General features: G+C 28.3%; 4 protein-coding genes across 4 annotated transcripts in view; 1 reads left to right on the top strand and 3 right to left on the bottom strand.

Annotated features, from left to right (window-relative positions):
* Positions 1-6,348, bottom strand: part of LOC105621577 (long-chain fatty acid transport protein 1) — a 15,010-nt gene extending 8,662 nt beyond the window's left edge. The window contains exon 1 of the mRNA XM_012203048.1: positions 6,224-6,348. Coding sequence (XP_012058438.1) covers positions 6,224-6,348 — 125 coding nt within the window. The remainder of the gene's footprint in view (positions 1-6,223) is intronic.
* Positions 6,349-9,504: 3,156 nt separating this feature from the next.
* Positions 9,505-12,374, bottom strand: LOC105621535 (synaptobrevin homolog 2-like). The gene is made up of 5 exons (XM_012203008.1): positions 12,309-12,374; positions 12,145-12,194; positions 11,831-11,881; positions 10,549-10,781; positions 9,505-9,542 (listed from the first exon to the last, which is right to left on the bottom strand). The coding sequence occupies exons 1-5, from the start codon at positions 12,372-12,374 to the stop codon at positions 9,505-9,507; spliced, it is 438 nt and encodes a 145-aa protein (XP_012058398.1).
* Positions 12,375-16,153: 3,779 nt separating this feature from the next.
* LOC105621576 (arrestin domain-containing protein 2-like) lies at positions 16,154-20,909 on the top strand. The gene is made up of 8 exons (XM_012203047.1): positions 16,154-16,271; positions 18,522-18,677; positions 18,852-19,066; positions 19,187-19,372; positions 19,466-19,674; positions 19,903-20,153; positions 20,692-20,820; positions 20,893-20,909. The coding sequence occupies exons 1-8, from the start codon at positions 16,154-16,156 to the stop codon at positions 20,907-20,909; spliced, it is 1,281 nt and encodes a 426-aa protein (XP_012058437.1).
* Positions 20,910-25,179: 4,270 nt separating this feature from the next.
* LOC105621534 (longitudinals lacking protein-like) lies at positions 25,180-26,826 on the bottom strand. Its single transcript, XM_012203007.1, has 3 exons — positions 26,815-26,826; positions 25,498-25,731; positions 25,180-25,374 (listed from the first exon to the last, which is right to left on the bottom strand). The coding sequence occupies exons 1-3, from the start codon at positions 26,824-26,826 to the stop codon at positions 25,180-25,182; spliced, it is 441 nt and encodes a 146-aa protein (XP_012058397.1).
* Positions 26,827-27,668: the final 842 nt, after the last annotated feature.

Here is a 27,668-nt window from a genome sequence, read left to right as displayed (position 1 = left end):
ATATTATAGTATAGTATATATATATATATATATATATATATATATAATAATTTAATGTAATTATAGTAATATATTAATACATATAATTAATACATATAATTAGTAATACATATAATTAATTCTATAGTTTATTAAATGTTATCTTCAAACATTAATCACACACACATAATATATAATTCAATCAAATTTATTTTTAAAAATTTTAAGCAACGATTACAAATATTTCTAGCTAAAATAGTAAATTTTTTACAATTACAATATTAATTTAAATTAATATCAAGAATATAAATTGCATACTACACGATTAATTGTAATTCCTTGATTTTAGATAATGTACATATATTTTTCTAATTGTAAGAATTCTAATTGTAAAATATAAAAAGGAAAAAAATAGAGATTTATCAGAGACTGAAATTGATATACTGTGTGAAAATATAATTCTTTCTTCGAACTAAGAAGCGGAAAATAATAACTCACTGCTCACATTACGAGTGTCAGAAATGATAAAAGACTAAAAGAAATATCAGTTAGATTTGATTATTATTATATATCGTAACCATATGACAATTATTCTTATCGAATTACTTCTATCTTGAAAGTTTTATGAATGCGCAACTCATATGATCGACATACTCATACGTCAAATATATAGAACAATAATTATATAATAATATAATAATAAATAATATAATAATTAATATAATAATAAATTACTTTATTTATGCAAAGAAAAGAACAAGTAAAATGTATTAAGCACTCATTTTTAAGATTCATATGAAGTAGATTCATACGAATCTATTAAAAACTGATAAAAAGATAAACAAAGTAATATATGCAATACGTATATCGATATGAGTCATTGCGTTCTGAACTTTATTGTTCTTAGTTTTTTCCTCTATTTATTTTACATTTATGCAGTGACGTGTAAAAAAAAATTTATTAACATAAAAACAATAAAAAAAAGTAAAAAGCTGAGTCAAAGTTGGTTGTTAATTGTTAATAATTAAAAGTTTTTATATATTTAATAATTCTAGTTTTTAATAATTCTAGTTAAAATAATTAATTCTAATTAAAATAAATCTAATAAATACATCTAATTAAAATAAATCTAATTAAAATACAATTCGAAATGTTTCAAACTACTAGATCTTCAATACAGATAAACTTACAATTAAACCGTAATAGGAAATAATAAAACGTAACATCACTCATGTTCGTCAAATTTAAAATAATAGTCTGTAGAGATAAAACACTACTTCTCTCTTCTGACATTCTAAAAAACTGCAAATCCTCCATAATTTTTTCCATAATAATGAACAGTAGTAATGTAGTAAATGGAGTCATTTTTTTTAAATAATAATGATTGAAAATTATTCAATCAACTTGATTTATTCAACTAACCAATAAAGTTCGTCAAACATAAAAGGCAAAATAACAAATGATACAACAAAAAAAGGAGTATAATCATAAAAAGAGGAAAAACGTAAGTAAACAGAAAAAAAGAGAAAAATCAAGAGGGTAATTACAATTGCAAAATAGGGAGATAAACGTCAGAAAGAGATTTATGTCATTTTGTTTATTCAATCGATGCTGTTGTTTTTTTATGTAGGTAGATACTATATTTCCAAAATCAGTCTTTTATTATAAAATAATTCATTGTCCAAAATTTTAACTTCATCCCATTTAAAATTATCATCATACATAATATGGTAGAAATTACTCAAATTACTAATGGCGATTCAGTTTCTATAATTTGAATTAATTATTTTGTTTAATATGATTGATAGTTTTATTGCAGTAATATTTAATTCTTATCTATATTGACGAAAAGATAAAAGAGAATACCCATTTTTAAGTAAAATCTGAATTAGCTCTATACTTGGCATATTTACAAATTGAACAGAACAAAAATCAAGAAAATTAAAATAATTTTTGAATAAATAAGAAAAATTAATTGCTTTGTTATTGATCATGATATTTAATTATTCAAATCATTATATATAAAATAAATGTGTATAAATGTATATCTGACTTTTGTAATGCGATCTTTACATTAGTGACACGTAATATTCCACGTGATAGATGTAATAAACATTATATATATCATCACAACTAAAGTAATTCGAGAGCTATACTAGCATATCCGTATATCACATATTTTCAATTTATTCTGACAAAAAGTAAAAAGGAAAAATAGAAAAATAGAAAATAATACGATTAATATGACATCTTATTTTATTGTGATCTATTTATATATTATATTTTGTATACAAACATACAAAGCAACGTTACATATTTACGTGTTATATAATTGAACACAAAAAGCAGTCATTACGTCTATCAAATAAAATTTTTAACGAGTAAATCTCGTGTATCTCTAATGGACCTTCTATAATAAACTTGTGAGTCTTATATGAAAAAGATATATAGATAAATTCTAATATAAGTCAAAACAGAAATCAGAAACTAAAAATTGATCAATCACAGTCGTCAATTTTTAGCTTCTGACTTCTAATTTATGACTAATGATTTATTATAAGAGATACATAGAAAAATTCTAATGAATCAAATTAGTTTTGACTTATAATAGAATCTATAAGTCTCTTTCATATAAGTCTCTTTCATATCTCTTTCTTATTTATATATCTCTTTCATATAAGACTCACAAGTTTAAATTTTATTTAACAGATCTAATGACTCCTTTTTATAATGCGCAAGTATAAAATTACCTTTTTATAAATATGTCAAAATTTAATGTAGTCGAACTTGAAAAATATTTTAGGTCTGTTTTATTTCTGTACTAAAACTATACTAAACTCTTTTTCTCGCTTTCGCCAAATATCACATATATCTATCTCATTTTAAATTCTAAAAGTGTATACTAGTTTAACCACAGAAAACAGACCATTTAATAGAAATATATTTTGAACTTTGCTATTCAACATAGAAAAAATTAAATCACACATTAAATCACTACAGCTAAAGCTAGCAAAAAATTAAGATATAAATCGGATCATATATCCCGAAGTATCTATTCAAAATCGTATAAATATCCAAACGATTTAATTTATTAATTGTTTAAATAAAAAAATTGTTTACGCAATAATATGGAATATTGTAAATAAAATAACTTTTTAAAACGTTTTATAAATTTTTATTATATATTGATTTAATTAAATATTAAAAAGAATTAAAGAATAGATATATTTAAAAGGACTAGAATTATTATAATAAAATAAAATGATTTATATACATATATATATATATATATATATATATGTATATATATATATATATATCATATTGCAATTATTCAAGTCTTATACATGTCTCCTGTTAATTATCGTACACAAATTAATTTTTCGAAATCATAGAAGTAATTTACACTATATAGCTTTCATCTCTCCATATGTTCTAATAATTAACTTTATTATTTAACAATAATAAAATTAAATAATAAAATTAAAGTAAAATAAGTAATAATTAATGATAAATAAGCGCATAATCATATTTCTAAAATAATTTCATATTTAAAGAATAATATATATGTATTAGTTTGACATCTAACTTTAACGAAAATGGCACTTCTCTCATATTTAGGTGATTTATTATTTAACTTCTAATTTTAATTTTTTAATTAATTACAATACTACACACTCTACGATATTATTCATTTCTATAGTTCAGTAATTTAAGAAGTCCATATCTCTTAAACAAAGCATTTGCTAATAAATTTCCGAAAAAAGCTGTATCTTTTGAGATTCTAAATTCATAGTATAGTTTTAACGCTACAACATCCTGTATAACATACATATTCGATTATCTTTGCTATTTAATGAAATATTAAAGAATAAAAAATAAAAAGCTGATGTGATAAATGAAGGAACATGAAGCAAAATTTAAGTGCTGAGTAATGATAATAACAATAAACATCAATTCACACAAATACATAATCGTTTCGATTTTAGATTAAATCATCCTCACTTAAATCATAAAATTAAAATTATGTTAAAATATTCATTTTATCTATTAAAAAATATCAAAAAATTAAAAAAAACGTAAATCTCTTTCAAATCACGTTCGCAATTAATATTTGGACCAAATGAAGTTTTTCTTATCTCGGATGTAATAACAATGATATTCAAAAAAATCAATGATTTTCGAATTTATTAATGTATGCTGCGCAAATGCTTTCGCTATATCATTATCTCATCTATATCAAAAAATAAAAGATCTATTTTTTTCTAATATCGATAACATTAATTCAAAACTATAATCTTGCTCTTTTAGGAATATTCGATTCAATTTAAATACTATATAAAAATAAGAAATATTATGATATTATATTGTTATATTATTTTCTTATTATTATGTTTTTGTATGTTATATTTGAATATTACATTTTTATATTATTATGGTTTCTCCTGAAATTAGAAGTCTCTTTTATTCTTACGATACATAATTAAAAATGTATAATATTTTAAACAAATAAATATAAAATATTAAAACAAAACTGCACAGCATAAAACTGAACAGCATAAACTGAACAGCAAAAATTTAAAACAAATAATAAAAGGAACTACAAGCTTAGCTGGATTTTCATTATTTAACAATTCAATTTAATGTTTAAAATTCATAATAATACACAAAACATTTTCGACCCGTTATAGAATCATTGATTTGTGATCCATTAGTATAAAAAAAAACTTAACAATAGTATATATGCAAAAATAATTATAAATATTTTAAGTAATTTAAGATTCTTATCTTTCTTCAGTATACATATATAAAATATTTCATTTAATAGACGTAATTACTAATAAATATAAATTAATTTATGATGCAAGAAATTGATGCAAGAAAAAGAATTATTTTAATAGGAAGTCATAATGTAATAAAAAGAGAAGATGCATCGAGGGGACTCTTATAAACTCCCCCATCTTTCTCGCGTGCATTCCAACGGCAAAAGAAGCATTGAAGCGAATGCGACGGGCAATCATGCAACTCGGGCATTGAACGCAAATTATTAATCCATAACATAACATGAAGCATGAAAGACTATTATTACGAGCTTTAAATATATCACAATAATATATCGCGACAAAATATTTTCAGCCTTCTCTATAATATTTTATCTATCTTACTTAAATAACTTGCAATAATTGCTGCATTAAAAAATTAAAATCATATGTGTTAATAAATAAAACAATAAAATAATAAATAAAATAATATATATTATATATTTTCAATATATAAAATATATTATTTTATTTACATAAAATATTATATTAATTTAGGTATAATAGTTATTTATAATATTAGTATTATAATAGTATAATAGTATATTTTCAATTTTTTCAATTTTATTCAATTAATTAACTGTAAACGAACATCTTGGAGCAGTAAAAAACTTGACAACAATGTATTGGGTTGTCCGGAAAATTCGTGCCGATTTTAAAGGAAAATAAAAATGCAGAAGATTTAAATTTTTAATTTCATTTATTATATTTAAATCTTTTGCGGACTTTCCGGACGACCCAATATATAATCATCATTATATTATAAAGTAAATTTAGTAGAAACAGTTTCTATAAAGTATAAAATAAAATATAAGAATTATAAAATTATGCAAATATAAAATACATCTAATATATCTTTTTATCCAGGAAATGAAAGTAATTAATTACTTGTAATACCGTTACCTTATCATTATTCTGTTATAATAATGATTTAGCGGTGATGAATTTTTTTATGACTATAACGGTAACATCAGTGTTAGGAAATCTCAATCGTTATTTGTAACGAGTTAAAAAAGACATTTGTTATTGAAAAAATTAACTTGGAATTTGTAATTCGTTATTTTAGTCATTATTTGTAACTTGTATTTGTTACAAATTACTTTTTTCAGTAAGTAAATAAAGCAAATTACTTTTCAAAATAATTTTCCCAACCTTAACATAATCTTAGTGTTTAATTATATAGTTATCATTATATATAGTCATAAAAAATTGCATCGTCAAATTGTTATTATAAGAAGTAACGGAAAATGCAACGGAATAGTAACTCTTCCATTTCCTCTGTTTTTTTCTAATCTATTCTTCTTGAGCAGCATTAAAAAAATACTAGCGAAAATTTAAACACAAACATTCGCACCTACGTTATCTACTGAATAGAATATTTAAACTTTTTCCGCCCATATTTTCTCACATTTATTTATACTCACAAAATATCTCTAGGTAACGTTTTGTAGAGCACGTAAATGAAGTGCCGGCGACTTCCGGTAAGGAGAAAGCCGCCAAGCAGCAGGCTCACGATGATAATAATCAGGTGAAAATCTGTCGTAATCATTTTCCGTATGTTTACTCGTCCTAGAACTTGGGGAAATTAATCGGACGTGCAACCTAGAAATGGCGCCAGCAGCCACCGGTCAATCGCGCATTAGTTACAAATACCGGTTCCAAGTATATTATAAACCAGTTAAGTACTGATAAACGCGAACGTCGTGGTATGACTGAAACGGAATTGAAGGACGACTCCGATATATATATAAACACTATCCGTGTATCCCCCCAACCATGTGGATAGACTTGCACGTAGTAGTCATCGCGACTCATGAGCTATCCTACAGAGCTATTCCGGAGCAGTGGAAGTGATAAAGCTGATATTACACGTTGCGATGGATAACACATGCGCAAAAGCTTTTACGAAAGCCACTCTCATCAGCTTCTAAAGGCGGGTGCTCTGAAATAAAATTGCAACAGGTTCGGTTTAACAATACTATCGTGTATCCTGAATTTTCCTCAAATAAGTCTAAAATGTTCTTAATCACATTTTAATAACATAATTACTATTATCGTATCATTACAAGATCAAAATAAAGTGATTTTATTTTCTTAGCATGATTTAAGAGAAAGAAGTAGAAATTTCATGTGTTCATACATTTCGTTTTATTTTATTCTTAAAAGTCTGTCTATACAGAAACAGAAATAATTTTGCTATAATTAAATTGGATGTAATTAAAAATTTAGTTAGATACAGATTTAAAAATAATTTTGTTAGACTATCAAAATAATTAAGCAGAATGCTCTACTTGCTAGAATGTTAAAAGTTTTTGCAATATGGCGCGTCATGCTCAAATTTTTTACATGATTATTTTGATAATACAACACAATTATTTTCAGATTTATCTAAATTTATCAAAATTTCTAAATACTTCAGCAAAATTGTTTTTTACATGTAGACATGATAAGAAAACAATTAATAATAATTGATTTAATAAAGCAACGAAAATATTTTGTTTTTTTGTACCCAATATAAATCTTAATTTGATACAATCAGTAATCTTCGATAAAATATAATTAATTAAAACGTGTTTATCGTATTATTGATATAATAATGTGAAAAAATGCTCATCACTGCGATTCGTTGATGTAAACAGCGATGAAATTGGTTATTTTGAACAGACCACAGATAGTCTCACACGCCTATCGCAATTTGTAGGTCGCACTATATATAAAGCTTGTCACGTATAAAATTGCTCTATAACATGATCGCTTTTCATTGCGAAATTGTAAGCTTTTAATGAATTCCAATGAAGTACACAATATATTGTCTATAACATGTGATATATTCTTTCCTGTTTATATTTCTTCAACATGATTTGATTTTTATTCGATATCCTATTTTAATATAAAAAAAATTGGTTAATAACATTAATTTAATTTTACATTTGAATAAAAATATTTATCTTTTCAAAAAAGAAATATGTATAAGATTCAAAAGGAATAATTTATTTGTTTAAAAGTAAAATTAAATTTAATATTTGATAATCATTTTTTACACTAAAATAGGATATTGAATAAATATAGAAATAAACAAGGACAATTCTCTTTTGAAAATAAATTCCTAACTTATTGATGCCAAAAGAATAATATAAGAATAACATAAGTAAAACATAAAAAATAACTCATATGTGTGATGCTATAATATATATATATACTCAGGAATAAGAAGTTACTTTTACCGTTACATATACCATTACATATATTTCTTAAAACAACGATTTAATAATGACGTTGGAGTTTTTTTTGACGATAATTAACTAAAAGCTAAGGCTGGAAATATCACTTTTAAAAAGTGACTTGTCATTATTACGCATTATTTATTGAAAAAAGTAATTCATTATATATACTTGTGATGCGTCGATTCGTTGCTTTTAAAAATAACCAAATCATTGTTTTAAAAATGGTAAAAGTAACTTCTCATCTTCACACGTACTGAAAGAAATATGAATTTTGAAACTGCTTTACTTTAACTGATAAAAAGTAATAAATAGAAGATAGTACAAATACGTGTATTACATTTACATCGTTGCATTTACCCGAGAGAAATAGAGAGAGATTATATTTTTTATATATAAAAACACAAGTCGCATATATATAAACTGATATCAATTATCAATGCATATTATATGTATAAAATGCATATATAGCACTTGAAATAAAATAACATGCAACCTCAAGACGTATGATACACAGTATCGTCATTGTATACAGTATACTTAAAATATATTTAAAATATACATATTTATTTCTTGATAATATAGGAAGATTATTCTGATTTATACGCTTGTATCATTTCACATTCTTCATTACAGTTTTGATATTGATATCAGATTATATATTTAATTCATTATAATATGAAAAATATACGTAAAATCATATATTGACAATAAAAACTTTTTTTTATAAAGCTTATAATATGTTAAGCAAAAGAAAAAACAAATAAAATAGAAGAAATAACTTTTTATTATCTAATAAAAACAGAGAAATATAAATATAATTTAGTTCAAAATTGCTGACATAAAACATAAAATTGATCAACATAACGTCATCTTAATTTCATTTGTTCGCGTAAAATAAACATAGACAGTAGTACAATTTTTATGGTAAAATGTACAAAAACAACACACGTGTTTACATAAATAATAGAAGAGATATATTTATACAGAAAAACTTATATAATTACAATACTTATATAATTGATTTAAGGGAAGAAAATCTTAATGTACAACATGTACAATATATTGGTGATTTCTCAGTCAGACGAATCTCACAACGATAGATCCTGAAAAGAAAAAAATATTAATATTTATGTATCATGTTATTAACACTAGTTATGTATTGTAATAAAAACAGTAATTGAAATATGATAAAAAGAAGCGAATAGAATCGACAATTTAAATAAATGCAACTAAAAAAAAGTTGCAAAGTGCAAAGAATGCGCAATGTAATATTTTTATGATTATTAAACAGATAATTATAGTAATTTATATGATGATTATAGTGATTTTGTTTTATGCAAACGTTACTGAACAAAATTCAAGGACAATGTAAAAGATTATATACCTTAATTGTACGCAAACATTACTGTGCAAAGTTCAGGGACAATGTAAAAGATTATATACCTTAATTTGAATGATCGAGGTTCGAAACATTACACTCGTTATCTGAGAACCAGGTAAAGTACCATGATGTCCAAAACTGAAAACGATACGCGCTAATCAAACTAGATAGCATACTTCAAAAATTGACTGATTTAAAATAATTTAACATTGTTGTTGATGTTTTAAATCCTTGATTTAAATAAGTAATTAAATATAAGAGTTGTGTAAAATATATGTAGAAAAATATAATAATATTGAATAAAAAATAAATAGAACGGGATAGAACATAGAACAGAAATATATTTTTTTAACTAATAATTGTTAACTGTAATGAAAATTCGTATTTCAAAATTAAGTAAAAGAATTGATTTCAAAAATATAAATTTGGCTTTATATGTGAAGAACAAACATCTTATAAATTGTTTTTAATCTACAGTCTATTTTATAAAAATTTTTTAACTTTCCGAGCCACAAATTAGTTATTTTAATTAATAGAAAAAAGACACCGATAATGATATAAAAATCCTCAAAAAAAAAAATTGCGCGTTATATGTTTGCGTCATATAGAACAGCATAAAATATATAAATCAACAAAAATTATTTCATCGAAATGAAAAAATTTTATAAAATCTTATGTACATTCACTTGTAAATATTTTGTACAGATAACTTGTGTGAAGAAAAAGAATAAGAATATATGGCATTATTGCGTACTGCGTCAGTTTTGAGACTCATTTTACCAAACTTATTTTTGCTTGTGGGAAGTTAATTAAAATTATAAAATTGCAAACAATATTATAAAAAAAACTGCTATATTATTTGATAGAAGTTTATATTTATGTTTCTGAAGTTTTAACTTTTATTTAAGAAATATTGTCCAAAAAGAAAGTGGTTGACTTTTGTCTTATCATTAATATTCATGTTATGTTATGATAATATTTTACAAAGAAATAAAATTTAAGAGGCAAAACATAAACAAACAGAACCATATCAATTAGTACAAAAAGCTTTTAAAAAGTCTGAGAAGAGATAAGATATATGACATACAGTTTGTTTAATTTTTTTATCGTGCTGTTATTGATTATACGCAGTACTATTTCTTACCAACAATGAAAAGTACGATCGTCACAGTAATGCTGATAATGATGATCCTCGATTTCACATTCTGGAGCCATGCTCTCCGTTGTGCTCTCTTCGCAGCTTCTCTAAATTCGTTTCCGGCCATATTGAGACGATCGCTCGCTTGCTGTAAATCCTCCAGTCTCTCGCCGCGATCTATTACTTTTTGAACATTATCCCGCATCACGTCCGCCACCTCCTGTATTTGCAGCTTGACGCTTCAAATACAGACAATTAAATCGATATTAATTGCTTGCACCATAATTTCGTCTGTATTAATTTGCATATATAATATCGTATCAATTATACAAATATAAACTAACTATGAATATAAAGATCAATTCAAGACTAATTCAAGATTGAAAAGCATTTGTGATTACCTTCTTTTTTTTTAAGTATTTTTAACAATCTACATTTTTTCCTTATACTCTCAAAAGATTCTTCTAAAACTAATTTCTATTTTATTAAAAAATAATTACTTATTATAATTCAGCAAAACTTATTGTATAATTTATTATCATAAATTTATTTACGCTTTATGATTGTATTGGTCATAAACTGAATTTTATAATTTATTTGTCGACAAGCCAATTATTATTCTACTTAATTAATTTTGTTCATTTATTCCTATAATTCAACAAAATCAAAATTGTATTTTAACTGTGAATATGATAAAAAGTATGATAATAATAGTATGATAAAGTATAAGTATAATAAAAGTATGATAAAAAGTATGATAATAGTTATATAATATATATTATATATTTTATGTGTGTGTGCGTGCGTGCGTGTGCGTGCGTGCGTGCGCGTGTGCGTGCGTGTATGTGTGTGTGTGTGTGTGTGTGTGTGTGTGTGTGTGTGTGTGTATGTGCGCAAGAATAATACATAAATAAAATAAATGATTAAAAATTACACAGAAAAAAATTACACAGAAGTAATAACCGCATGAAAAATAAGAAAGTTTCAGTTAGAATACGTTCCAGTCGTATTACCAACTAAAAGTAACATAATATTAATATTAAAATTCAGCAGCAATGTAACTGTTATGTAACGTCATGTGTTATATTATATTTATATTAAGCAAATTATAATGATAATTGCTTCTTCAAACTAAGTCAAAATAAATAAACATTGAAAAAGACATATAGGCTAAATCACAGAATGTTATTGCACGATATCTATTTATCAATATTTAAACTATATAGATGTTATTCGACTGTTATCTACAAATCCTTAAAATATAAAAATTAAAAAGCATCATACTCACGTATCCATTTTATTATCAATGTTTTCATTTCCACTTGATGTACTGGGTCGGCTGTAATTACATATTCCATATTAATATATTTGTATTAATTAAGGCAATTTTCGGAAAAATATAGCAAGAGCGAAACAAATAAAAGTAAATACTTATATAAATTGATCATTTACATTGAAATGTAAAACTAGTTTATACCAAATGTTAACATAAGATATAACTATATTTTATTATTCCAGTATTTTTTTGACAAAAACAGCAATTATATTTTTATAGAAATTTTTTTAAGTAATTACAGTTTATTATAAAAATAATTTTCTTACGTGAACAACATTTCCTCATCAAGATCACTGTCATGCTCCAATAACGATTCCTGCAAAAGAACAGTTTAAACATATGTCAAGTTTCCCGCCAAGCGTGACATCACTTCCGAATACTGCGTGTTCTTTGATATACATACACCAATGCGACAATAAGAGATACTTACTTTCTCATCTTTGTCCGCGGTTTTGATGTCCTCTTTGGATAAACTGCGTTTACTGGATGACAACATATTCTCAGGAAAATAGGCCCGCGTTTCACGCGCAGGCTTTAAATAATTGATTCGCACACTTAAATGATTTCTTGCAACGATTAGAATTTAACCTTCCACGAACACTCGGCCATTTTGACAGAAGCTATTCTGCTTTATCGGCCTCGTGGTAGCCGTAAGGTGAGATGCAAACCGCAGATCAATAGAGTAGATGGCACCATAAGCGATATACAATAATAGAATAAAATTGTTTTTTGTTTCGGGGATGTTGAAACTGTCTATATTACCGATAAAATTAGCGTTTTTAACATTTTTGTTCCTGTCCAATTTTTTCACAGTTTCTGCGTTGGTCGCCATACTGAGGTAAAAATGGATAAAGAAATCTATAATTTTTTTTCCAACTTTGAACATCAGCGCCAAGTACATTAACATGTATATTTTAATCGTAGAAAAGGAATTTTTATTCTGTGAAATTATTACGAAAAAATTGGACAGGAACAAAAACATTAAAAACGCTAACTTTATCGGTAATACGGTAAGGCGGCGTTGAATTTGATCGATGTCGATAGTAGATTTTTTTAATTCCAAATAAAGAAAGTCGATAATAGTGACATCTTTAATTCATTTCTTACATTATTATTCTGTCTCACATATACATTCTTGTAAGATCGAGCATCTACTGCTTATAATCTACTGCTTATAATCTAGAGTACATTACTACTTTACACAATTACTGCTTTATTTACCATTCTGAATTTTGACTTTTCGCTCAGCATTCGTATACACGTAATTTGCAGATCAATATAAACAATTTTTTAAACTTTTAATCTTAAAATTATAAATTCAGTATTGTTCGTTCACGTAATCCGAAAAGTAATGGCACTGTCGCTTTGTCCATACAAGCTATAAAACTTTTGTATTAAGGAAATATCTACGTCAGAAAACTCTATGAGTTGAAAAATAAATAAATTTTTAACTATTTTCAATTTTAGTATAAAATCCATTACAGCACCTCCTAATTTTATATATACTTCAATCCTGTAAAAGAATTTTTGATTCCGTTCAGTAAATTCGGAAATTTTTTTTATCTGTCGACATTTGTCGACAATGTGTCGACAATTTGATTATTCCATCCAGTATCCCCTTAAGAAGATATAATTCTACAGTCTACAGCGCCGTTCTCATTAGTCCTTTTTCCTTTCTTTTTTATTGATATTTTATATTAATTAAGTCTTACATTATTTTATCAGCTGCATTTATTTGCAGCTTGAATATTTTACTTGCAGAGGTACTCAAAAAACAAATAAATTGTCTAACATGACAACAGCTACATCGAATTAAAATTGTCTCCTATCATTTTAACTTATTTCTAATTTTTTTTTAACTGTTGATTTTATAATCAAGAAAGAAACATTTTGAAAAATAAATGTTGTTTAATGTTTTATTTTTTTATAGAAAATGCTCGTATACATAAGTAATTAAACATTCGTATACATTCCTTTCATACACACAGTAAATTTTATGAGTTTAGTTTCACTAAAAAAATAAATACTACCAATCTATCATCCAAACGTACAAATAAATAATTGTTATAAACAAAAAGATCGATTTCTCTCGCGCTGTCTAACTTACCAATATCATATGAGTATGTACAAAGTTAATAGTATCAGAAGCTACTAAATGACGAATGCAGTAAATTCAATAAGATAGATGCACAATAATCCTATTTTGGAGAAATATTTTACGCACATGGAAGAACCTAGACAACAAAAAATATCTAAAATCAGGTCATAAGACATTTTTTGCATCTAAAAGACGACTTAAAGACATCTTATGTCATAATTTTAGAGTTTATGTTGTTTGAAAATTATCTGATAATATATCACATTAATTATCTCGACTGACTTTATTAATCAATCGCTGAAGACAATAGTCCTTTACAAAAGGACTATTGAGGAGCAATTACTGTACAGTCCGCAACAATAGTTTAATAAATTTGTATAGAAATGTTCAACACGCGATATACTTCCAAGTAAGTATCACCATTCAATGATACTTATTGATCATTTAATAGGTCTGACAGATAACAAACATATCTTATTTGATAATAATGCATTCCCAATAATTCAATATAAAGAATGAAAATATATAACTTATAGAAGCAATACTCCCACGAAAGCCAACGTAAACACGCGTGATACACTAAATCGGCTATAGCTTTATCGTTCAATTATCTTTTTCTTGATTTTGATTTGAGTTTATACATTGTAAATTTATTGTATTGCACACTTTTGTCTTCAGACGAGTTTTCTCTCATTTATACTAGTTAATGTCTTTTTACTCTTTCTTACTCTTTTTCTATCTATGCCTTTACAATTTTCTTTGAGTCATCATCAGCATTGCACTTCATAATATATAGTCTGATAATATATAGTCTGATCTTGAAGATTGATAATTTTCACGTTATTATGACGTATAGAATGACGTATTTATATCGTTTTACATTATTACACATTATGCAACAGTATCAGTTTTCCGTAATTCTCTAGCGTCATTTCGAAGAATTTTTTTTTAGCTACACAACGTCATTACGTAATAATATAGAATATATTATACTCCGAATAGTGATTCATGTTTTTAGCAATTTATAGAAACTAAGGTAAGGTTTCTTACACGTGAGGACTATTACTAATGAATGACTCAAATGCTTACAATTAGAAATTCTATTTTTCGCATGCAGATAAAATTTAATAAATATGTTCAACGGCGCCGACTTAAAAAAAAAGCGTTGAAGAAGAAGCAAGGAGAAAAGCATTTCAAACAATGACCTTTTTTTAATAATCTTTTTTTAATAGTTTTTACATTACGGAGATGATTAGAAGTGTACAGAAATATGTAGATTATATACTTTTACATGTAAAACGAAGTGTACTTTCTTTTCGATTACAGCAAGCGACGCGCTGTGCTAGCTTTAATTTAGCACGTCAATGTAAAGTATCTTGATTTGTAACTTTTGACAAATTCAGTATCATTATAACGATACTAAACATTAAAATTAAATTACAAAATCAGATATTGGTCAATGCTTTTTCAGTTTTAATCACAGAAATTATTTATTGTTAAAAAATCTTTTATTAAGAAACAAAAAAGTAAAAATTATTGGGGGAGCGAAAAGCACCTGCCCCTTAATTAAAATCGGCGCCTTTCATATTCATATTCTAAAAATTACATGAAAATCTATCAGAATTTTTCTCAGAAAGTACAAAACATACATCTCATTTATCTTTTATCAGAGAGCAAATTGATCCCTTCTTAAAATTATAGTATAAAAATATTTTCTTTGGATATTATTTATGTACTCATCAAAAGTATTTTTTCCAATGAGCAACCATTAAAATAATATTACAATATATTTGTCTTCAGTATCCTAATAAAGTGCGATTATCCTCTACATTCTCAGCTTCTCATACACACACATATTTATTCCCTATGACAAAGATCATAAAGAATAAGAGGCTCCCATCATTAAACCATTATAAGGGATATGGCACGCACCCCGATGACGTTCACAGTGGGGTGCTGATCCAACCACCCACCCACGTCTCGACATCTGTCAGCGCCGGTCTAGCAATCGGTCAGAACACGCGGTACTAACGTCGCAAGAGGACTCACAGTCGACATTGTCGACAAACGTCGCGACGTCGGACCGGTTGCGTTCAGTCGTATTCCTCACCTTAGATTACGTCGATCATCCGAGTTCGATCTTGCTTGATAAAAGTGAAATCTCGACGCATTTTCCAATGCCATCGTTGAGGACTTTTCGCATCGAATTCGACCGACCGGGCGCTACTTACGCACCTGGTGAAATCGTTACTGGCGACATCATCGTTGACCTGGCCAGAGAGAAGACAATCCGAGGTAAATAAATGTCCAGTACGAGACTGGCAGGCGCGGCACGAGCGCACGAGGTTCGCAATATCGAGCGATATCACGCCTCTTAATGCCATCATGCCATCGGCGCCGCACCGACAAGAGCGTCGGGTGCCAGCGAGCGTATTCGACAGTATATGCACGCGTGAGTGTATATGTGTGCGTAAAAACGCGTGCAGTGCAAAATCAGGACCGTACGTGAAGAATGGAGTACTTACAAGTTCTTGGAGAAATACATCATTTAATAATCGTGATAAATGAAGATTTGAATATTATAGATTCTAAATAGAAAAAAATAGAAGAAATCGACGAGTTCAATCGAAGAATTCTTCGAATACGAATATTAATTCTTAAGAAAAACGGATTTAAGAACTTCAAAATCTTGTAAGTTGATAAAAAAGAGAAAAAGGATAGAAATAAATGAATAATTATTCTAAACAAGAAGTACTAATTGCAATGCAATGAAAATTGTTAAATGTAGAAATTCTTGTTACATTATAATGAGATGCATTTATAGCAATCAAATATAATTAATTAAATGTATTACATACATTCGCATAGAAATAGTTTCTATGTCGATATTATCTATTATCTATGATGTACACCGTTGATATTTTTTATTCTTATAACAAAAGAAGTGATGATTTTTTTTCGTTGGTTATTCAAATGCTTGTCTGCATTTTTTTCTTATGGGGTTCTGTCACTGCGCGACAGAATGTAATGAAGCCACCATAAAAACGTCATTATCAAACATTCAACATGACATTCGGCATCAAATGTTGAGACCACATAGACGAAATATAACATGAACGCTCATATTTTCTAGTTTCTGTGCTTCAATATTAAAACAACAACAATAAAATCTCTCTTCTGCAGACGCTCAATCATTATTTATTTATGAAAGAAATAGATTAATTAAATAAAACCTTATTTAATGCTAATCAAGAACGAAAGAAATGTCAATTGGATACGCGGTCTAGTTATATCGATTCGTATTATCAGAAACGATATCCTAACAATAAGCAAATAAAAACGCACTGAAATTATCTCGCTCTCATGTGCGTTTTATAAACGAAGTTATAATTATCAAAACGCATCGTACATTACTTGATGAATAATGTTGGAATATATATCAGAATATACAGGATGTTAAAAGAAGTTTTTGTAAATTTTTGTTAAATAAAAAAATAAATTTTATTGCACAGAAATAATTGCGAAATTTAAGCCGTTATTATTTTATAAATATTGCAAGTAATAATTTATAAAATAATAAGGGTTTAAATATCATGATGACTTGCAATTAAACGGACTGTAGATACACACACACACACACACACACACACACACACACACACACACACACACACACACACACACACACACACACACACACACACACACACACACACACACACACACACACACACACACAAATTATTTTATAAAACATAACTCTCATTCACATATTTTGAAATACCTTGTAATTATCACTTGAACATGTATTTCATAATCTACGTTTTCAAGTTGTAAGTCTAAAAATTATCGACAAGCGATTTTTACGTGGCTGCTATTCGATTTAATTCAATTACTAACGAATTTAAATCGCCGAAAAGAAACGATTTACGGAGCAACAATGTACGAAACACTGGTTGCATTGTTTCCGCAATTATTTTTGTGTATCAGCTGTAATGTAGTTACGCAACACATCAATATTACATGTTTGCCAGTATTATTGATACGTTTCAAATGACATTGAACTTTGTGTGTTATAATGTATTATTCTGGCTAATGCGCAAGTCTTTCCTATATATCTCATGTAATCTGCGTAAAAAATTAGTAGAACTTTTCTTTTACTCTAGTCAAAATTTTTTTTAAGAACATAAATACGTATATATATATATATATATATATATATTCCAGGATTTTTTTTCCAATTTCATTTCATTATATCATGTCCCCTAAATTTTAAGAATTGTTTAATCTATTAAAATTAATTTTTAATTATCTTTTTTTTTTTTTTTCAAATATTATATATAAAAGGGAGAATGGATAATCAATGATGATCATTGTAAAACAATAATAATTCAAAATTTCTTTTAGTAATATTTATAAGAAATAAAAAGAGATCGAAATATACTACTTTTTGGTATATTTGAATAAAAATATTATATTTGAAAAAATATATATGTATATAAAAATAAGAAAAATATAAGGATATCGATATTTTTTTGATTCCAGCGCTGAAATTGTCAGTTAAGGGAGAAGCTAATGTTAGCTGGGAGAGAAAAAGGTCGACCAAGGATTCCCAAGGACGCAATCACACCCAGATTGATCATTTCCGAGCAAGCGAACAATATTTTAACTTGACTTATTACCTATTAGGAAATACAGCAGGTAATACTCACAAGATTAATCTATTAGAATTAAGTAGAACTACTGAAGGGTTATAATAAACTTATAAAAGAATATTATAACAAAATAATAAAATGATTGCTCAATCAGTGGAACTGATTTCATAAGTTTTACCGAACCGACTTAATAAGTTTTTCAAAATATTCTAAATTTCAGGCAATGGAGAAGTACGGGTGCCAGCGGGATTTCATAGATACTCATTTAATTTCTCATTACCTTATAATATACCATGCAGTTTCGAACATACAAACGGTCACATCAGATATACGATGAAGGCTGTTATTGACCGACCCTGGAGATTTGATCATGAGAGTAAAATTGCGTTTACCGTAGTCTCATCTTACGATTTGAACGCTCATAGTCATCAATGTGTAAGTAATCGCTACACAAAGATTTTTTTGCCTCTATTTTACACAAAAGTAATGTCGAACTCGAAAATAAAGATACTGCGCGATGATGTTACTAAAATCGAACAATCTGTTTTTCATTAGATCGGCGCAGATGATGAAGTGAGTGAAAGTTTTTGTTGTTTCTGCTGTTTCAACTTGGGTTCGATGAAGTTACGTATCAGAATACCGACAACAGGGTTCGTTCCGGGACAATCGATAGAAACTATGGTCAACCTTAATAACACCAGCAGTGTCAATGTAACAAAGATCTGTGTTAAATTGGAACGAGTAGGTATAACACTACCGTAGTTACTACGTAACTAGCGTATCAAATTAATTTCAATCAATATAGTAATTGTAACTCTTTTTCTATTTATAAAGTCTTTGGAATTTCATGCGAGATCACCGTATAGTATGACTAAGACAGATAAAGCGATTTTAAAAGCCGAGCAAAGAATGGGACCATTCGGCGAACAAGCTGACATTCCATCACGATTACAGATTCCGCCAATACCGCCATCCCATCTGGAATACTGCAGTATAATAGATCAGAAATATTCCTTGCGCATTACTATCCATGTTTCTGGAACGTATGTGTATATTTTTTCAAAGTATAAAATCAAAAGCAATTTAACTTGTATGATTGTACATATGTTATAATCAATAGTTTACTTTTTTAACCAATTCTTAAAATTTTTAGGAATTATTCTGTAATTATTTACAACAAATGTCCCGCAATTTACGAAAATAGAAAATCGCAATTAAATTATACTGATTGATTTTGTTAAGAAATCAATTCAATTTCTGCTATATTGCAGGCATTGCAGCATTACCAAAGTTTACCCAATCTTGATCGGAACAATTCCATTACACTCTACTATTTCATCTGCATCTTATATACAAACCATACAACAGCCCACAGCTCCTAATGTAATGCAATACGATTATGATCCACCGCCGCCGATGCCGACGTCTCCAGACTACGTACCACCAAATACGCCTTATCCTCAAGCGATAGGTTTTGCCTCACCAAATCAACCTAGTACGTCGACTAACCCATGGGACATACGTGAGTGATATTTTTCTTTGTAAACAATTTTAAAAATTTAATATTAAATCTTGAATATCAGCCTTCATACTGTATAATTGAATATTATTTTCATTTTATTACTTTATTCAATTAGAAGTACAGAAAGTCAAGGCCAGAGAAAAAATATTTTTTTGTGACAATATTTTTGTTATAGAATATTAAGAAATAAAAATATAATTTTTTAAGATTTATTATAGAAATTTGATCTGTATGTAAGAACTCTTTAACATGTTGTACTAGTAACCCACGCTGGACTTTTCATTCAAACTGTTTATTTTGGCTATAAAAACATAATTATAAAATAATTGTTGATATATAATTGTAGATACATATTATGATATCAAATGATGCAATATTGGTACCTGCTTTATAATCATTTTTATAATTTTTGTAACTATAAAATATTTAATAAATATGACAAACGCAAACAAAAATACTGTGATGGTAAAGTTACTTAAAATTGGTCTAGCATAGACATGTTAAGAGATATTTTTAAAAAACTATTATCTTTATCTAGCACCGCCATCGTATGAAGAATGTATGCAAAGAGCGGATAGTATCAAAGATGAAGATGAATCAAATTACGTACATGGTGCCAACGAGCCTTTCGCACCAAGATATCCGGTCTTCAATTTCACAACATCACGTAAGAATGAAGTAACATTTATTACTGAATCTATCATTTTTAACACTGCATTTTCAACATTTTTTTCCATAGATCCACCTAAAAAATAATCGAAAATAAAATACTGGAAAATAAGCTGAGACAAGGTGAATACACCACAACAACATTAATTATTTCTACTCGACGCGTTTGTGATAACAAAAAAGTCAGGAAATCAAAAACACATCTTCTGATTGCTACTACCTCATATAGTACATAATATCTTGTATAAATATATTACTCAACTTTTTTAAGTGTAACTTAATTACGTATAACATATTTTTATACTCTATATCACACTGCTTATATGACTACAAATGTATTGTGCAGTATGTATATTTCATGCAAAAAAAATTATGTATAATGTACAATAAAGAATATAATTTTGCGATATATACTTCGTATATTTATTTATACGATAGCAATTAACACGCTAAAATATTAAAAAAAAATTAGGAATAAAATTTACAAAAAGGAGTATGCAAGAAGGAGAAATAAAGATAATTATGCCAAAAAAATGGCATATTTACACAATTTATTTTATATCTCAACATCATATCATAATCATTATCGAGTCATATAATAGCAAAAGTAATGTTAATAAGAATTTCGAATTTCGGTTAGAATAGCAGGGATAACAAAATGGAGAAAGGACAGAAGGAAGAAAGAGAGGGAGAGAGGAAAGAGAGATTCATCCCGGTAACTTGTGCAAGCGAATCGATTTGAAGAATTTGGAATTGCGAAATGTGAAAAGTGCAATATATGGAAGTCGGAGATGGAACAAGAAACATAAGAGAAAAGGCTATACGATATAATCGTGAATTTAGTGCGCGAACGTTCACTTGTATATGAGATTTGCTATTCTACAATAACTGTATTCCAAATTTACAGCATAGCAAATGTACATGGTATTATTATTCACATTTAGCCACCAAATGCCCGGCAAACAATATTATTGTAGGAACTGAACCCATCCATTTCGACGCTTTCAACACTGTCTTAAATATTGATAAAGGAATACAAGTATCCTTTTTCGATTTTAATAACTTTTGATGTATTAAAATGTATACAAAAGAAGATCTTTAACTGAAGATCGAAACGAGACATCATTTTACTGATTCAGTGGGACTTACATGATTTATGATGTCGATACATACTAAAATAAACGATTTTAGAGAGAGAGAGAATTTCCCTAAAAAGATAAAATTCTTTTTTGAAAAAAATCGATTTTTTCTTTCTCAATGAATATATATATTATCATTTAAATCATCGAAGTGTTATAAAAGTGCTATAAAAAAGTGTTTTAAATAAAAGAAGTTGAATAATTTCAAGAGTAATTCATAATAATACAAAATTTTTTTCTAATTTTGTATTTATTTAAAAAAAAATGTTTATAAAGTTATTATGACTATAAAGTACTCTTAAAACTATTCAATTTTTTATTCAAAACATTTTTTATATTTTTGATTCAGACGACATTTACTCAGAAAAAGATCAATTTTTTCGAAGGAAAAAATTCTTCTGTCCTTTAACATGTAAGAAAATACATAAAAAAAATACATATTTTTAAATCTTACTTTTGTCTATATTTTAACATACATAAAGTTATTAAAATCGAAGAGAGACAATTCGTTGTATTCCCTCATGAAACTGAAAGAATATTGAATATCTATTATATTGTTATCGGATAATTAAAAAAGAAAGATGATGAAGTCTTCCAATGCTTGAAAAAGTTCAAATAATTGAATCCTTATTCCGAGAAGATGACAAACATAATTATTCTTACATCGCAAATTTCACTTTAATGCCGCTTGCACGAGAATGGTCCCGTTAATTATCAGAACTTGTTATCGTCAGACATCGCCAAAATTTATATGGAAGCCATATACTTTGATACAAAGTCAAGTTCCATTCGACTTTATCGCATGGAATAGTTCAAAGCAAGTTCTTATGAACGATATTCGTAACGTCTTACGAGTTCTTTTTGGATGGACCATTCTTACAATCGTAAATTCGATTAGAGCGGTCTCTTGGGTAATTCACAGAAACATCCGAAGCAAAATCGACAGGAAATGATGCGTTATGATTCGTAACATTCTGCGGTGTATGACGTATATGACTGACATTTCGATACGTGAATGTATACGATTATAAATCGGCATTCAGTGTCCATAAAACTTCACTCGTGCTAATTCGGTATATAATTCACGTGAAGGTTGGAGTAAATTCATATTAGGCACAAGGACAATTAACTCGCAAGGAAAACTCACGAAACGCTGGAGAATTTTTTTCTCAATATATAATTAAAAGAGACAGAAAAGTCAGAAAATATGAGCGTAGATTTACACGAATTAGCGATAAACGCAATTGACGAAAACTTATACAGCATTGTCATAAATTTAAAAGTAATGAAACAGTGAAATCCGAATAATATTAAAATACTTGATTACAGACAAGAAAAAACACGATATCCTCTATAACAAATTGATTTTTATGTCCATAATGATTCAATAATGTTTCCTGATTGCCTTTCTAGACTTTTCCGAGCGTCCTGGTTGTTCGGGAGGGAAAAGGAACTGTGCGCTCCGACTTTACAAAAATTTACTTCACTTATATTACAATAACCTTCCCTCAATTTAAGACATTCAACCCTTAATATATTATTATCATAAATAAATTTGGTCTATATCGGTAATATTGTGAATACGCCGGTACAAACACTGGCAGTATTTGGTTAAGTAAAAATCATGATCACTAGAAGAGGTAACTTGTACGGAGATTAATTATGATATTACAATTCCTTTCATATTTTGTAACTCTTTTTTTTTACATTTCACGCGAACGCAAAAGAACAGTATAATTTCAATATCTCAAAACTGACAAAAGAGAATGATTTAAACGCGCATGTTACTACTTCCAGTAAACCTGATTTGATGTTCTTTAAATGATTTGCCGGGGGTTTCGCAAATCTATTCACGATAGAAGCAAAATTTCTCTATATATGGATGCCAATGAAATACTTTCATTTGTCATTATTTAATTAGTATTTATACACAATTTAGTGATCATATTATGATATGGTCACATATAGTGAACATATTATGTTAATGCCCTATGAGATCAATCTCCATAATCATCTCTATAATAATTTGCAAAAACGAAAAACACCAGAAATAATATAGATTTAAAAAAATTAGGCTCCAATATTTTCAACATGTTGCAGATGAATTGAGTAATAGCTAACGCGCGACAAAAATAACAGAAATAATTATGGTAATATAACGCTACTTCGTGAATAGATCTACCAAATAGAATCGATAGGGGAGTGCTATGAGTCAGGTAGATCGGCTTGAAAAACAGGTATTGTAACAGGTGTTGTCAACATTTCCAATTTGATCCACCAAGATTGCCCCGGTCAGTATGCATTGTAAACTATCACGATCCATTGATTCGCGATGATTCATTTTTAAAAAAATAATCAATGTGTTGTTATTGCCAATATGGCGTAATGGGTTCAAGACAAACATCAACATTTTTTTCTCTACTTGCATGTATGTGTACATACTATCAATACAACCAGTTAACATTAACTGAGAATAAGAAAAAGGCATTATTTTACATCATCACCGCGTGTTGATCCAAGTCATGAACCATAGGACACCGAGTTGTGCACACGCAGTGTTTAAATTTTTTTTACATATGTCTCTATATATTTATAATGTATGTTGTGTTGTGTGTTTATGTTGTGTGGTACGTGTTTTACTCAATCACTTTACATTATTACAGTTTTTTCAGTCCACACACTTTTCAAATACCTGCAAATCAAAATTCATATTTTTGCCCCATTTACATTACATTTTCAAGCATAGTTACAAACAATACCTCACAACATGCACAAAAAATGATATTGTGGCATTGTATTTATAGAATTTTAGCTCATTATTTACGTCCAATGCGTATGATAACATATACACAATTTAATAAGCGCGCGACTGCAATCAAATTCGTATATATATTATTCATCCCAAGAATATAAATAGATTTGTACAATCAATAACCGAACAATGAACTCTCGTGCGACATATAAACTCCGAAATCAATATTACTTAAAAAAATATTATAGCATCTATATATTAAATGAGATTTCTTTTTTCTCTTATCAAATATATAAATATCTTAGTAAGAAATTAAATTAACGAATACATACATAATTATGAAGAAAATTTTGCAATAAAATAATATTTAAAAATTTGAACATAGGAAATTTATATAAACATTTGTATTATTCCTAAAACTAAATAAATAAAATTTTAAAGCATACCATATTTTACGTGTGTATTTTTAACCTTCTCTCTTAATGGCACCGGGAGCTTCAGCTAGTCCTTTAACTTTAAGCCGGTCTGCTGTTTTGAGAAATGCTGGTAGCTGATCTTGCGAGACATTTACTTCACCTGCATACATGAATTCTAGGATGGCTTGTAGATGACTGTACGCAACGTCCTTTAGAATTATAATTGGATGTTTGGACGGATTTTCCTAAATATAAAGAAAAAATTTATTTAGTTGCAAAGTCTATCAATCACTAATAATATTAGCTAGTAGATAATAGTAATGTTAGAATGATGGTAAAATAATAGTATAATAATATTGCCAATGTACCTCTAATAAAGATTTGAAGTAAGGACTACAGGCGGACAGGACCATTTTATGTGCTTTACAAGTCTGACCATCGCAAGCCAATGTCACATCCGTGAAGCTTTTCTCATCTCGCAGATGTTTGAACGATGACACCATGTTTGATTGGAAGTCATTCCATTTGAGAAAAAACTGTTGCTGCTCTCCTGCCATTGTGAATGCTGAAATTTCCCTATAACTCTTGCGTGATTGTGCAGTCTGCAAACAATATTACAACGAAATCATTGTCAATTTGACATTATTGTCAATTTGACAAACAAATCAGTCCTAGAATTCTGTAACTTCTATAACAATGTCGATATTATTATATTATCATCATGTAGATATTACACATATATAGTAAAAAAAAAGTTTTGCAACAATATAACAATACAGATACAGTTAAAATCCAGTTACAAAATCCTAGTGCAGAACTGCCTAAATGCATTCATACATCATGCATTCATGTGAGATAGGACTTAAACAAAGTAAAATAATAAGAATAAAATAAGATCTTCTTTTCAGCTGAACTTCTTGCATGATTCTTACATTTTTTTTCTTCTTTTTTCCAAGTTGGAGAAAAAAAATAAAAAAAATAAAAAAATGCAAACAGTTCAGCTAAAAAGAACAGATCTAAATCTTATATCAGAGACCTGTTACTTTTCTTGAAATAAAATTAAAATTACAAGAGTGCAAATTTATTAGAATATTTATTTAGAACCTCATAGTTCATTGGTTAACATCAAGTGAATTCATTTACTTTTATAAAACTTTCAGTTTTTACCTCGTTTCAAGAACGAGATATAAATAAGCCTCCAGACTAGAGATTGAAATTGAGATTGAGGACAGTATTTATAATTCGTTCTTATTTCAAGATTCTTAAGTAATTCTTAAGTAATATTCTTAAGTAATGTCTACTACTAATATAGCCTTCCTGATTTATTACTGTACTTAAAGTACTTAAGCAAAATTTATTGAACTTGATATTTCTTTGTTTTTTTTCTTCTTTAGTCATCTCAATCTCAATCTCTATGATACAGGCTTTAAGAATAAAGAGAGATCACACGTCCTGATATCATAAGCTATATCGGAGGTAAATAAAAAAAATGTACAACGACATACGCGAGAGAGGACCTGTATCAACTACGTCACGACGAATGTTAAGTTTTGATGAGAGAACGAAATTCGAAAAAATATGTTCGCGAGCCCTCATGCGAAGATTCTTTGTAGGTTAAATTAAAGGATGTCACAGAGCGAGCGATTGATGAAGATCGCAATGAGACGCGGTGACGCGGAGTCGACCAAATCACTCATGCGAAGCTGAATATATCGTCTCACGATCACCAAATTAGCATGCACGGGTGATGGATATATCGGGATATCAAAATTCGCGTTGATCCGTTCTCGTCATAACATTGCAACGCGTGCATGCGTCCGTCGAGCCGTCTGCCGTCAAGAGGCGCACACGAGTTCGACACAACACGATCCGCAAACACGGCCAGGCGGGATCGAACGCGCGATACCGAGTTCCACACGGCGTGCACGCGATTCCTTACTTCGCGTCGTCGACGGGCCGCCAAATCCTGGACGAGGCGACGACGTGGCTGACGAGCACCTTGCCGTTGCTTGCCGTAGGTAGAACGCGAAAAATACGTAACGCCAAAAACTTTTTGTGCGATCCACCAGAAATTTTTTGTTGTGGCTAATATCACGGCGAGGAAATTCGGCTCAAGTCGAGTCTTTCCGCCGATGATCGGTCCCGTCCGCGTATGCAGTACCGACTGAAGTCGCTCGCAAGTGAGCTGCCAGATGGCGCCACTCATCCGGTCGCATTCCGCTTATTAATACAAAAATCAATTTTAAACGGTCGGTAAACATTCTTACGTACTGATTTCTTCAATTTCTTGTGCTTCCGCATATTATAATTATAAATGTAAGGATACATCGAATATCCGATCGGATATCATTGTAATATTTACCGACTCCATTATCCGGCTAAAATTTTATATTTGCAGAACTTGTACAGTTTATCTTATATCTTTAGCTTTTCACGTTGAAGAGATAAAGAAAATTATTATCGCTATTTTTCCCTCTTCTTTCCTTTTTTTTTTTTAGAATGTTAAGGAATTTATACCGAATGTCCAAGAAGATATCCG

Source organism: Atta cephalotes (genome assembly GCF_000143395.1).
Source record: "Atta cephalotes unplaced genomic scaffold scaffold00034, whole genome shotgun sequence".
In the NCBI taxonomy this organism is placed as follows: domain Eukaryota; kingdom Metazoa; phylum Arthropoda; class Insecta; order Hymenoptera; family Formicidae; genus Atta; species Atta cephalotes.
The sequence above is the reverse complement of the archived record's forward strand: the minus strand, read 5'-3'. Positions and strand labels throughout refer to the sequence as shown.

Bases quoted from the DNA above. Each gene is read 5' to 3' on its own strand.
- LOC105621535 (XM_012203008.1), bottom strand. From the start codon at position 12,374: ATGTTGTCATCCAGTAAACGCAGTTTATCCAAAGAGGACATCAAAACC. The intron at 10,782-11,830 runs GTGAGTATGATG...CTGTATTTGAAG, and splicing joins ATTGATAATAAAATGGATAC to CGTCAAGCTGCAAATACAGG. The intron at 9,543-10,548 runs GTAAGAAATAGT...TATCGTTTTCAG, and splicing joins GATCGTACTTTTCATTGTTG to TTTTGGACATCATGGTACTT.
- LOC105621576 (XM_012203047.1), top strand. From the start codon at position 16,154: ATGCCATCGTTGAGGACTTTTCGCATCGAATTCGACCGACCGGGCGCT. The intron at 19,067-19,186 runs GTAAGTAATCGC...GTTTTTCATTAG, and splicing joins ACGCTCATAGTCATCAATGT to ATCGGCGCAGATGATGAAGT. The intron at 19,675-19,902 runs GTATGTGTATAT...GCTATATTGCAG, and splicing joins ACTATCCATGTTTCTGGAAC to GCATTGCAGCATTACCAAAG.
- LOC105621534 (XM_012203007.1), bottom strand. The intron at 25,375-25,497 runs GTACATTGGCAA...CTTTATATTTAG, and splicing joins ACTTCAAATCTTTATTAGAG to GAAAATCCGTCCAAACATCC.